General features: G+C 46.1%; 1 protein-coding gene across 1 annotated transcript in view; it reads right to left on the bottom strand.

The window, feature by feature from the left end:
- Positions 1 to 12,569, bottom strand: part of LOC129710484 (equilibrative nucleobase transporter 1-like) — a 54,929-nt gene extending 42,360 nt beyond the window's left edge. Inside the window, exons 1-2 of the mRNA XM_055657438.1 lie at positions 12,202 to 12,569; positions 6,235 to 6,477 (exon numbers count right to left, since the gene is read on the bottom strand). Of these exons, the coding sequence (XP_055513413.1) occupies positions 6,235 to 6,477; positions 12,202 to 12,401 (443 nt within the window). The 5' untranslated portion in view covers positions 12,402 to 12,569. The remainder of the gene's footprint in view (positions 1 to 6,234; positions 6,478 to 12,201) is intronic.
- Between the last annotated feature and the right edge of the window lie 964 nt (positions 12,570 to 13,533).

Raw genomic sequence — 13,533 nt, 5'->3', positions numbered from 1 at the left:
CGGCTCCGCTCTGGGCCCCTGTCTAAAAAGAACTTTGGGGGTAATTTGAAGCGGTTGCCAGGCTTTCACCAGTCCTTGTTCGATATTTGCTGATGGATGCCGAGTGGTGCTGCCAGCTGGGTGTTGGATGCGATGTCCTGCTCGTTCCATGGCCTGCCCTCATGAGGCGCACAGAAACCTGCCTCTCTTCCCGCAGCAGCGGTTGCATAGCCCCGTATATTTGGGGTTGCGGGCAGGTCTTATATGCACAAATGTCAGTCGAGTATCCCAAATTTGGGAACATCTTAGGCGTCAGCACACTCGTAGTGCAACGGGATAGTCTCATCCTGGGAGAACCACCTTGGTGATCATGGCGTCTCGCCTGCCAGGTGAGTATGATCCGTGGAAAAAACGAGCAAAGGCTGTGACATCTTGACCCTCTGTTAGGAGCCCACGACACCCAGTAGCTCTTCCTGATCCTGCTCCCCTGGCATACTGCTGTTCTCGTCCGCCTGCCCAGCGTTTAAGCCAGCCCAGCCCTGGCCTCCTTAGCTAGCCTCAAAAGAGGGAGCAAAAGGGTGTGCTATAAATTGGAGGAGGCATAGCTCAAACTCCATTGTTGCATCAATCCCTCGACAAGGGAGATGGCTAGTGCAATAGCACTGGGGTAGGAGTGTCAGCTCCCTTGGCATTCAGCCAGTGCCCCTCGTTTTCCCTGGAGGTGAACTCCATGACCTCCTCTGGCTTGGGGAGACAGACATACTTGTTTTTGCTGTCTCCAGCCTGTTCCAGTGTTGGAGGAAGTTGGTTCCTGTAGAACCTGTAATTTTGGTAAGGTTTTTGTCTTACCTGTATGTAGAGGCTGCCTGCCGTTTTTCAGGCGGCATTGTAGCGGTTCCCGGGCGGCGATTCTCCTTGTCAGGAGTCTGCAGGGCTGCCGGTCGGGTTTTTAAATTTCCCTCCGGTCCGCTGCTGTTAACCAAACAGCTGTTCAGCGGACCGGCATCAGCGCAGCTCCCTGTCAGCGGTCCGCAGCGTGTGCGGTCCCGTTTGCGCCTTTCCCCCTCCACTGTCGGCTCCTTCGCTGGAGTCGAACGGGGGCCGCTTCCTCTGCTGCTTTGCTCCCCCTGGAGCAAAAAACCACAAGGCCCGATTAAGGTAAGTACTTACCTCACGTTCCTTGGTTTGCGGGAGCGCCCGACTCCCGCTGGCCGCGTGTTGCACAGCTGTGCGATAATGGCCGCACCTGCGCACTGGGCTGGGGTCTTCACGGAATCACTCACGTGACTCCGAAGTAAAATTAGCCAGATGGTGGTGAATCACGTCATTCTTTGCCACACACACGGTTGTGGAAGTGATGTCATTGTGCATTTTTTAAACCGGAGAACGATAGGTTCCTGATGAGCAAGGACGTAAAATATTACGGGGAGAAGGCAGGTGAATGGCTTTATGAAGGATTAAAAAAAATCAGCCATGATCGAATGGCTGGTCTCGATGGGCCGAATGGTCTAATTATGTTGCTTTTTTTAATGGCGGTAAGGTCTTATTGTAATCGCTCTCCAGTAAGAGATGTACACCTGGTTATTGCATCAGCGTCAACCACTACCTAATGTCACGTGCCCTGTACCATATGTGAGAAAGACTTGCCCCTCATGTTCCTGCTAAATGTCTTTCCTGTCATCTTAAATCAATGCCATCTATTTTCGGACTCCAGTGTAAAACATCGGAGAAAATCATGTATATGAGTCACTTCTAATCCCATCATGATGTTATATCGTCACATGCTCTTAGCCTATTGCACTACGAAGCTTGCTAAACCTCCCTGCCGGAACACGTGGGGCAACGTGACTCAGGGCATATCCTCCTAAATATCCTCCTAGTCTGAAGAAGGTTTTCGACCCGAAACGTCACCTATTCCTTCTCCCCAGAGATGCTGCCTGTCCGGCTGAGTTACGCCAGCGTTTTATGTCTATCGAAAGAACAGACAGGTGGGTAGAGGTAGAGGGGGCGGGGTTGCCCTGTTGGCGAGGAATTAAATTCAGTCCTTTTCAAGAGGTGACTTTGAAAGAGGATGTGGAGTCAGTATGGATGGAACTAAGAAATTGTAAGGGTAAAAATACCCTTATGGGACTAATCTACAGCCTCCCAAACAGTCGCCTGGACATAGGGCACAAGTTGAATCAGGAGTTAAAATTGGCATGTAGTAAAAGTAATGCTGTGGTTGTTCTGGGAGATTTCAACATGCATTTAGACTGGGAAAATCAAGTTGGTACTGGACCCCAAGAAAGGGACTGTGTAGAGTGCAGTCGTGATGGATTATTTGAACAGGTTGTATTGGAACCTACCAGGGAGAAGGCAATTCTGGATTTAGGGCTTTGTAATGAACCGGATTTGATAATGGACCTCGAGGTTAATGAGCCATTAAGAGGCAGGGACCATAACATGGTCAGGTTTAGTCTACAATCGGAGAGGGAGAAGGAGGTGTCAGTGTTACAGTTGAATAAAGGGGACTATGGGGCCACGTGGGAGGAGCTGGCCAAAGTTGACTGGAAAGACACACTAGCAGGGATCACAGTGGAACAAAAATGGTAGGTGCTTCTAGGAACAATACAGAAGGTGCAGGATCAGTTCATTCCTAGGAGGAAGAAAGATTCCAAGGAGAGAGAGGGACGACCATGGCTGACAAGGGACGTCAGGGACAGTATAAACATTAAAGCGAAGAAATACAACGTAGCAAAGATGAGCGGGAAGCAAGAGGATTGGGTAATGTTTAATGAACAACAGAAGATAACCAAAAAGACAATACGGGGAGAAAAGATGAGGTATAAAGGTAAGCTAGCCAAAAATATAAAGCAGGATAGTAAAAGTTTTTTTAGGTATGTGAAGAGGAAAAAATTAGTTACGACCAAAGTTGGACCATTGAAGACCGAAAAAGGTGAATTTATTATGGGGAACAAGGAAATGGCAGATGAGTTGAAAAGGTACTTTGGATGTGTCTTCATTAAGGAGGACACAAACAATAACCATATAACCATATAACAATTACAGCACGGAAACAGGCCATCTCGGCCCTACAAGTCCGTGCCGAACATTTTTTTCCCCCCTTAGTCCCACCTGCCTGCACTCATACCATAACCCTCCATTCCCTTCTCATCCATATGCCTATCTAATTTATTTTTAAATGATACCAATGAACCTGCCTCCACCACTTCCACTGGAAGCTCATTCCACACCGCTACCACTCTCTGAGTAAATAAGTTCCCCCTCATATTACCCCTAAACTTATGTCCCTTAATTCTGAAGTCATGTCCTCTTGTTTGAATCTCCCCTATTCTCAAAGGGAAAAGCGTGTCCACATCAAATCTGTCTATCCCTCTCATCATTTTAAAGACCTCTATCAAGTCCCCCCCTTAACCTTCTGCGCTCCAAAGAATAAAGCACTAACTTGTTCAACCTTTCTCTGTAACTTAGTTGCTGAAACCCAGGCAACATTCTAGTAAATCTCCTCTGTACTCTCTCTATTGTGTTGACATCCTTCCTATAATTGGGCGACCAAAATCGTACACCATACTCCAGATTTGCTCTCACCACTGCCTTGTACAATTTTACCATTACATCCCAGCTTCTATACTCAATGCTCTGAATTATAAAGGCTAGCATACCAAAAGCTTTCTTTACCACCCTATCTATATGAGATTCCACCTTCAAGGAACTATGCACGGTTATACCCAGATCCCCCTGTTCAACTGTATTCTTCAATTCCCTACCATTTACCATTTACGTCCTATTTTGATTTGTCCTGCCAAGGTGTAGCACCTCACATTTATCAGCATTAAACTCCATCTGCCATCTTTCAGCCCATTTTTCCAAATGGCCTAAATCACTCTGTAGACTTTGGAAATTCTCTTCATTATCCCACAACACCCCCTATCTTGGTATCATCTGCATACTTACTAATCCAATTTACCACACCTTCATCCAGATCATTGATGTACATGACAAACAACAAAGGACCCAACACAGATCCATGAGGCACCCCACTAGTCACCTGGCTCCAACCCGATAAACAGCCATCCACCATTATCCATCTGGCTTCTCCCATTCAGCCACTGTTGAATCCATCTTGCTATTCCTGCATATATACCCAACAGTTGAACCTTCTTAACCAACCTTCCATGAGGAACCTTGTCAAAGGCCTTACTAAAGTCCATATAGACAACATCCACTGCTTTACCCTCGTCAATTTCCCTAGTAACCTCTCCAAAAATGTCAAGAAGATTAGTCAAACATGACCTTCCAGGCACAAATCCATGTTGACTGTTCCTAACCAGACCCTGTTTATCCAGATGCTTATATATATTATCTCTAAGTATCTTTTCCATTAATTTTCCCACCACTGAAGTCAAACTAACAGGTCTATAATTGCTAGGTTTACTCTTAGAACCATTTTTAAACAATGGGACAACTTGCGCAGTACGCCAATCCTCGGGGACTATTCCCGTTTCTAATGACATTTGAAATATTTCTGTCATAGCCCCGGCTATTTCTACACTAACTTCCCTCAATGTCCTAGGCAATCTTCCTGATATGGTAGTGGCCAATGGAGCTGGAGTGACAGAGGAACTGAAGGAAATCTATCTTAGGCACGAAATGGTGTTGGATAGACTGATGGGACTGAAGGCTGCTAAATCCCCAGGGCCTGATGGTCTGCATCTCAGGGTACTTAAGGAAGTGTCTCTGGAAATCGTGGATGCATCGGTCATAATTTTCTTATGTTCTATAAACTTAGGAAAAGTTCCTGTGGATTGGAGGACAGCTAATGTTATCACAAGTGCTAAGAAAGTCGGAAGAGAGAAAATAGGGAATTATTGACCAATTAGCCTGATCGGTAGTGGGGAAGATGCTGGAGTCAATTATAAAAGATGAGATAACCGCACATTTGGATAGCAGTAACAGGATCGGTCCAAGTCAGCGTGGATTTACGAAGGGGAAATCATGCTTGACTAATCTTCTGGAATGTATTGAAGATATAACTAGGAAAATGGACAAGGAAGAGCCAGTTGATGTAGTGTACCTGGACTTTCTGAAAGCGTTTGATAAGGTCCCACATAGGAGATTAATGGGCATAATTAGGGCACATTGTATTGGATGTAGAGTGCAGACATGGATAGAGAAGTGTTTGGCAGACAGGAAACAAAAAGTAGGGATTAACTGATCCCTTTCAGAATGGCAGGTGGTGATTAGTGGGGTACCGCAAGGCTCGGTGCTGGGACAACAGTTATTTACAATATACATCAATGATTTGACGGAAGGGATTCGAAGTAACATTAGCAATTTTGCAGATGACACAAAGCTGAGTAGAAGTGTGAACTGTGAGGAGGATGCTATGAGAATGCAGGGTGACTAGGGCAGGTTGGGGGAGTGGGCAGATGCATGGCAGATGAAGTTTAATGCGGATAAATGTGAGGTTGTCCACTTTGGTAACAAAAACAGGAAGGCAGATTACTATCTAAATGGCATCAAGTTGGGAAAAGGGGAAGTACAACGGGATCTGGGTGTCCTTGTACATCAGTCTATGAAAGTAAGCATGCAGGTACAGCAGGCAGTGAAGAAAGCGAATGGCATGTTGCCCTTTATAACAAGAGGAATCGAATATAGGAGCAAACAGTTCCTTTTGCAGTTGTACAGAGCCCTAGTGAGACCACACCTGGAGTAATGTGTGCAGTTTTGGTCCCCTAATTTGAGGAAGGACATTCTTGCTATTGAGGGAGAGCAGCGTAGATTTACAAGGTTAATTCCCGGGTTGGCGGGACTGTCATATGTTGAGACAATGGAGCAGCTGGGCTTGTACACTCTGGACTTTAGAAGGATGAGAGTGGATCTCATTGAAACATATATGATTGTTAAGGGCTTGGACATGCTAGAGGCAGGAAACATGTTCGCGATGTTGGATGAGTCTAGAACCAGGGGCCACAGTTTAAGAATGAGGAGTAAGCCATTTAGAACGGAGAAGAGGAAACACTTTTTCTCACTGAGAGTGGCGAGTCCGTGGCATTCTCTGCCTCAGAGGGCGGTGGAGACTGGTTTTCTGGATGCTTTCAAGAGAGAGCCAAATGGCCTACTCCTGCATCTATTGTCTATTGTATATTGCTATCCTCCTAAAGAACCTTGTCTTAGGCACACAGCTTCCGCACACCCCCCTCTTGGCTTTGCGAAGGCGCAGTAACCACTGACCCGGTGCCCAGAGTGACTTACCTGGCCAGGAAGCGCGTTGGCATGATTCCGCAGCTGTCCAGCAGAACCCCGCTGGCAATACTCGCGATATTCATGGTCAAAACGGCGATGGTGAAGATGAGGGTGAATCGTTCGCCCTGCGGATCACAGCCCACTGAGAGAAAGAGTGAGAGAGAGACAATGAGAGAGAGGTGGAGAGTGAGCGATGGGCGGACAGCGCAGGTGCGGTACGGGGAAAGGGCAATGCAGTGGAATACAAGTCCTCTGTAGAGGAGGGAGCGCGATGGAGATGAGAGAGGCGTGTAAAGCAAAAGGTCGTTGTGGGGTTAAAAGTGGGAGTACATTTGAAAGGGAGACTTGACAGAAGTACATACAATTAGGAGAGGCATAGAATATAGAATGAAGTACAGTACAGATCAGGCCATTCGGCCGACATTGCCTGTTCTAATGCCAACACCAAATCTTATCAGCCTGCACATAATTTATATCGCGCCCGTCCCTACATACACAATGGCCCGTCCAAAAGTCTCTCAAATGTCATTATTGACTCTGTCTCCGCCATGGCCACTGGCAGCGAGTTCCGGGCATTCGCCGCCTCATCTGTAAAGAATATGCTCCGGGGATATCCATAAACCTTTGCCTTTTTAACTCAAACTCAGTTCAGTTTAGTTTATTCCCACGTGTAATTCGGCACGGTGAATAGCTTTAGTTGAATGCTATCGAGTTAGCAGATACATGATTACAATAGATCAATTTACTGTGTGGAGATAAAAGATGAGGGAGTGCTGCTTAGTGCAACGTAAAGCCAGCAAATTCCAATCAAGGAAAGTCCGAAGGTCACCATGTGATAGATATTAGTTCAAAAATGTTCTCGGTTTGGGGTAGGATGATTTACTTGCATGACAGGTCATGGAGTCTGAGGGCCCTCCAGACGTCCACATCTGCACCAGGTGCGTCGAGATGCGGCTCCTAAGGGACCGGGTTAGGAACCTGGAGCAGCAACTCGATGACCACTGTCTGCTCAGGGAGAGCGAGGAGGTCATAGAAAGGAGTTACATGGAGGTGGTCACTCCAAGACCACGGGAGACAGAAAACTGGGTCACAGTTAGGAAGGGCAATGGGCAGAGGCAGGGACTGGTGAGTACCCCGGTGGCTGTACACCTTGAAAATAAGTACTCATGTTTGAGTAAGGGTGGGGGAGACAGCCTACCTGGGGGCAGCGACAGCGGCCGGGCCTCTGGCACAAAGACCGGTCCTGTTGCTCAGAAGGGTAAGGAAAAGAAGAGGAGGGCAATTGTAATAGGGGACGCTATAGTCAGGGGGTCGGATAAGCGATTCTGTGGACGTAGACAGGAGGCCCGGATGGTAGTTTGCTTCCCTGGTGCCAGGGTCAGGGATGTGTCTGAACGGGTCCAAGAAATCCTGAAATGGGAGGGACAGGAGCCTGAGGTCGTGGTACATATAGGTACCAACGACATAGGTAGAAAAAGAGAAGAGGTCCTGAAAGAAGAATTTAGGGAGTTAGGTAGAAGTTAAGGAGAAGGACTGGAAAGGTAACAATCTCAGGATTACTGCCTGTGCCACGCGACAGTGAGAGTAGGAATGGAGCGAGGTGGAGGATAAATGAATGAATGAGGGACTGGTGCAGTGGGTATGGATTCAACTTTCCGGATCATTGGGACCTCTTTTGGGAAAGGTGCGACCTGTACAGAAAGGACGGGTTGCACTTGAACTCGAGGGGGACCAATATCCTGGCGGTGAGATTTCCAAAGGCTACTGGCGAGACTTTAAACTAGTATGGTTGGGGGGAGGGACTCAAATTGGGAAAGCTAGCAGTCAGTGTGTGAGGCAGGGGGCAGAGAATGGTAGCACTCTGACCCAAAATGTAGGGGAGAGAGAAGAAAAAGACAATAAACAGAAAATAAGAGAGGGTGGGTTTCTTAAATGTGTATATTTTAATGCTAGGAGCATTGTAAGAAAGGTGGATGAACTTAGAGCCTGGATTGACAACTGGAAGTATGATGTTGTGGCGATCAGTGAAACATGGTTGCAGGAGGGCTGTGATTGGAAACTAAATATTCCAGGAATTCGTTGATTCAGGTGTGATAGAATTGGAGGGGCAAGAGGTGGAGGTGTTGCATTGCTTATCAGGGAAGATATTACAGCAGTGCTTTGGCAGGATAGATTAGAGGGCTCGTCTAGTGAGGCTATTTGGGTGGATCTGCGAAATGGGAAAGGGGTAGCAACACTTATAGGGATGTATTATAGATCGCCAAATGGGGAGCGAGAATTGGAAGAGCAAATATGTAAGGAGATTGCAGATATTAGTAGTAAGCACAAGGTAGTGATTGTGGGAGATTTCAATTTTCCACACATAGACTGGGAAACACATTCTGTAAATGGGCTCGATGCGTTGGAGTTTGTAAAATGTGTGCAGGATAGTTTTTTGCAGCAATACATAGAAGTACCTACTAGAGAAGGGGCGGTGCTGGACCTCCTGTTAGGAAATGCGACGGGTCAGGTGGCAGAGGTATGCGTTGGGGAACAGTTCGGGGCCAGTGATCACAATACCATTAGTTTCAATGTAATTATGGAGAGGGTCAGAACTGGACCTAGGGTTGAGATTTTTGATTGGAGAAAGGCTAACTGTGAGCAGATGCGAAGGGATTTAAAAGGAGTAAATTGGGACAGTTTGTTTTATGCGAAGATGTGGAAGAGAAATGGAAGACATTTAAAGGTAAAATTTTAAGAGTACATAGGAAACAGTAAAAATTGGAAAGGTTTTCAAGGGAAATTGGACACTTGGTTCGGAAAAAGAGGGAGATCTACTATAATTATAGGCAGCATGGAGTAAATGAGGAGCTTGAAGAGTATAAGGAATGTAAAAATAATCTTAAGAAAGAAACTAGAAAAGCTAAAAGAAGATATGAGGTTGCTTTGGTAAGTAAGGTGAAAGTAAATCCAAAGCGCTTCTACAGCTATATGAATAGCAAAAGGATAACGAGGGATAAAATTGGTCCATTAGAGAGTCAGCTGGACAGCTATCTGCAGAGACAAAAAACATGGGGGAGATATTGATGAACGTCTTTTCTTCGGAATTCACCAAGGAGAAGGATATTGAATTATGTGAGGTAAGGGAAACAAGTAGAGTAGCTATGGAAACTATGAGATTCAAAGAAGAGGAAGTACTGAAACTTTTGAGAAATATAAAAGTGGATAAGTCTCCAGGTACGGACAGGATATTCCCTAGGACATTGAGGGAAGTTAGTGTATAAATAGCAGGGGCCATGACAAAAATATTTCAAATGTCATTAGAAACGGAATAGTGCCGGAGGATTGGCGTACTGCGCATGTTGTTCCATTGTTTAAAAAGGGTTCTAAGAGTAAACCTAGCAATTATAGACCTGTTAGTTTGACGTCAGTGGTGGGCAAATTAATGGAAAGGATACTTAGAGATAATATATATAAGCATGGATAAACAGGGTCTGATTAGGAACAGTCAACATGGATTTGTGCCTGGAAGGTCATGTTTGACTAATCTTCTTGAATTGTTTGAAGAGGTTACTCGGGAAATTGATGAGGGTAAAGCAGTGGATGTTGTAGATATGGACTTCAGTAAGGCCTTTGACGAGGTTCCTCACGGAAGGTTGGTTATTGAAGGTTCAATTGTTGGGTATTAATGGTGGAATAGCAAGATGGACTCAACAGTGGCTGAATGGGAGATGCCAGAGAGTAATGGTGGATGGTTGTTTGTCAGGTTGGAGGCCAGTGACGAGTGGGGTGCCACAGGGATCTGTGTTGGGTCCACTGTTGTTTGTCATGTACATCGATGATCTGGATGATGGTGTGGTAAATTGGATTAGTAAGTATGCCGATGATACTAAGATAGGCGGGGTTGTGGATAATGAAGTAGATTTTCAAAGTCTACAGAGAGATTTATGCCAGTTGGAAGAGTGGGCTGAAAGATGGCAGATGCAGTTTAATGCTGATAAGTGTGAGGTGCTTCATCTTGGCAGGACAAATCAAAATAGTAAATGGTAGGGAATTGAAGAATGCAGGTGAACAGAGGGATCTGGGAATAACTGTGCACAGTTCCCTGAAAGTGGAATCTCATGTAGATAGGGTGGTAAAGAAAGCTTTTGGTGTGCTGGCCTTTATAAATCATAGCATTGAGTATAGAAGTTGGGATGTAATGTTAAAATGTACAAGGCATTGGTAGAGGCCAATTCTGTAGTATGGTGTACAATTTTGGTCGCCTAATTATAGGAAGGATGTCAACAAAATAGAGAGAGTACAGAGGAGATTTACTAGAATGTTGCCTGGGTTTCAGCAACTAATTAACAGAGAAAGGTTGAACAAGTTAGGGATTTATTCTTTGGAGCGCAGAAGGTTAAGGGGGGACTTGATAGAGGTCTTTAAAACGATGAGAGGGATACACAGAGTTGACGTGGATAAGCTTTTCCCACTGAGAGGAGGGAAGATGCAAACAAGGGGACATGACGAGAATTAAGGGACAAAAGTTTAGGGGTAACATGAGGGGGAACTTCTTTACTCAGAGAAGTGGTGGCTGTGTGGAATGAGCTTCCAGTGAAGGTGGTGGAGGCAGGTTCGTTTTTGTCATTTAAAAATAAATTGGATAGTTATATGGACGGGAAAGGAATGGAGGGTTATGGCCTGAGCGCAGCTATATGGGACTAGGGGAGAATACGTGTCCGGCACGGTCTAGAAGGGTCGAGATGGCCTGTTTCCGCGCTGTAATTGTTATAGAAACATAGAAATTAGGTGCAGGAGTAGGCCATTCGGCCCTTCGAGCCTGCACCTCCATTCAATATGATCATGGCTGATCATCCAACTCAGTGTCCCGTACCTGCCTTCTCTCCATACCTCCTGATCCCCTTAGCCACAAGGGCCACATCTAACTCCCTCTTAAATATAGCCAATGAACTGGCCTCAACTATCCTCTGTGGCAGAGAGTTCCAGAGATTCACCACTCTCTGTGTGAAAAAAGTTCTTCTCATCTCGGTTTTAAAGGATTTCCCCCTTATCCTTAAGCTATGACCCCTTGTCCTGGACTTCCCTAACATCGGGAACAATCTTCCTGCATCTAGCCTGTCCAACCCCTTATATGGTTATATGGTTCTAATAGCTGGAGAGAAACTGTCCCTGAAGGTTCTGACTGACTAAAGTATTTGTGCCTCTCATGATTTTATACACTTCTACAGGGTTTTTCCTCAGCCTCCAGAGTTTAAGAGAATACAATGCAAATCTGTCTGACATCTCCCTGTAACGAATGTCCTCTAATTCGAGCAGCAACCCGATGGCCCTCATCTGAATGCTTTCTAAAGTCTCGACATCCTTGCTGAATTGACGGCCCCAAGTGTAATACTCCAACTGCGACGTAACCGAAACCATATAAAGCTGCAAGTTGATTTTCGTTTGAATATTTAGGTATAGTATCGCCTGATTTGTGGGATAGCAAAACAAATGCGGACAGCAACACATGTTTCCATTGTACCTCGGTAAACCTGACAACAATGAAACTAAACCGAAAGCTAAACTTAATCAATTTCCCCTCTTCAAAATATCTCACGTCACCATCCTACCTCTAGACCGCCTCCGAATGTACATCTCCCTCCTCCACATCTCTGCTCACCTTACATGAAAATGTATATATTTTCCTTCTCACCAGTCAATTACTCCACCCACCGGTCAATAAATCTCCCCCCCTCCCTACAATCCTCAAATGTATCCAGCAACGACTTCGCCCAGCACCCATCGATCTTTTCAAGCTTCCCCCCATCTACAACCGTCTGGGAAAAGGCTTCCACTACATTCGTCACATGCTCATTCTCTCCATAAAGTTTGCCTGATGCCCAAAGTTCCTGCAGCACTTTATGCTTTGTCCGAAATTCCAGCATCTGATGACTCTTGCTTCTCATTTCAAATGACACCCCGATTTCCTTCTCCCCCTGTACAATTCCCGGTCACTCACCAGTTGAATTCCTCGGCCCATGATCACTGGAGTTGTACAGAGGGATACAGAGGTCAGTGAAGTAGTCTTCCTCCTTCAGCACAAAGACCAGGGAAGGCCAGCCTTGGATCGCACCCGCAAAGCAGAGGCACTCTGTCACCCCGGCAACAAACGTCAAAAACAATTTGACCTTCTCGCTCAGCTGTCCCACGGTCATAATTCAAAGTAATCGCTCTGAGCACCGACAAATGTCACTGCTTCTCTGACAGCGCCAGTCTCGCACGTTGCTGCCTCAAAGTACAATGTTGGCTCTTTGCCAGCTCGCCTGTAGAGCTGCGTTGCCTCTGTGCTGCGTCGTGCGTTTCGAAGTTCAGTAACATCACCAGAGGGAAATGTCATTCGATTTCAGCTGGAAAATAAAATATGTTGTGAAATTACTTCCAGTCGTCCCGTTTCAGATTCAGTGCTGCAAGCCAATTAAGTAATGTGCAAAACGAAGATCACACAAGAGATGTAGGTGGCAGATCAATAATTCCCTGCAATGGCAATGGCGTTGGAGCTTGTACATTGTAGAGCTACGTTCTCTCCAGAGATGCTGCCTGTCCCGCTGAGTTTTTACTCCAGCATTTTGTGTCTACATTTCTGGAAGGGCATCACTGACAGAGTGTCCCACTGTGGAAGGAGCACCGCACAAGGACGGTACTGAGGCCACAATGTGAGGGGAGTACAGAACCAGGGGCCACAGTTTAGAAATAACGGAGATGAGGTTGCACTTTTTCACACAGTTGTGAGTGTGGAATTCTCTGCCTCAGAGGGCGGTGGGGGCCGGTCCTCTGGAAACTTTCAAGAGAGAGCTAGATAGGGCTGTTGAAGATAGCTGAGTCACGGAATATAGGGAAAAGGCAGGAACGGGGTACTGAATGTAGATGATCGGTGCTGGCTTGAAGGGCCGTATGGCCTACACCTGCACCTATTGTCTATTGTCTATTTTCTATTGTCCATTGTGAGCGTCACATATCCCTCGAGGAATAACTCATTTGAAAGCTCGTTCCATATACCGTGTGGGGGGGGGGGGGGGGGGGGGGGGGGGGGGATGGGTGGCCGGCGATAGTTTGATGTGGTCAGTGCGGTAACGCTGCGTGTGTTCTCCCTTGATTCTCCTTCTCTGGGTAAAGGACTGTACATCTCTGTACAGAATGTGTACGTTCTGCCCGTGGCCTGTGTGAGTTATATCAGAGATCTTCTGTTTTCTCCCGCACTCCAAAGGCGTACAGGCTTTTCGGTTAAGTTGTTTGGTATGATTGTAAAATTGTCCATAGTGTGTGTCGAATAGCGTTAGGGTGAGGGCA

The sequence above is a fragment of the Leucoraja erinacea genome, chromosome 28 (genome assembly GCF_028641065.1).
Source record: "Leucoraja erinacea ecotype New England chromosome 28, Leri_hhj_1, whole genome shotgun sequence".
NCBI classification, from domain to species: domain Eukaryota; kingdom Metazoa; phylum Chordata; class Chondrichthyes; order Rajiformes; family Rajidae; genus Leucoraja; species Leucoraja erinaceus.
Note: the sequence above shows the minus strand (reverse complement) of the source record. Positions and strands in the feature narration are given on the sequence as shown.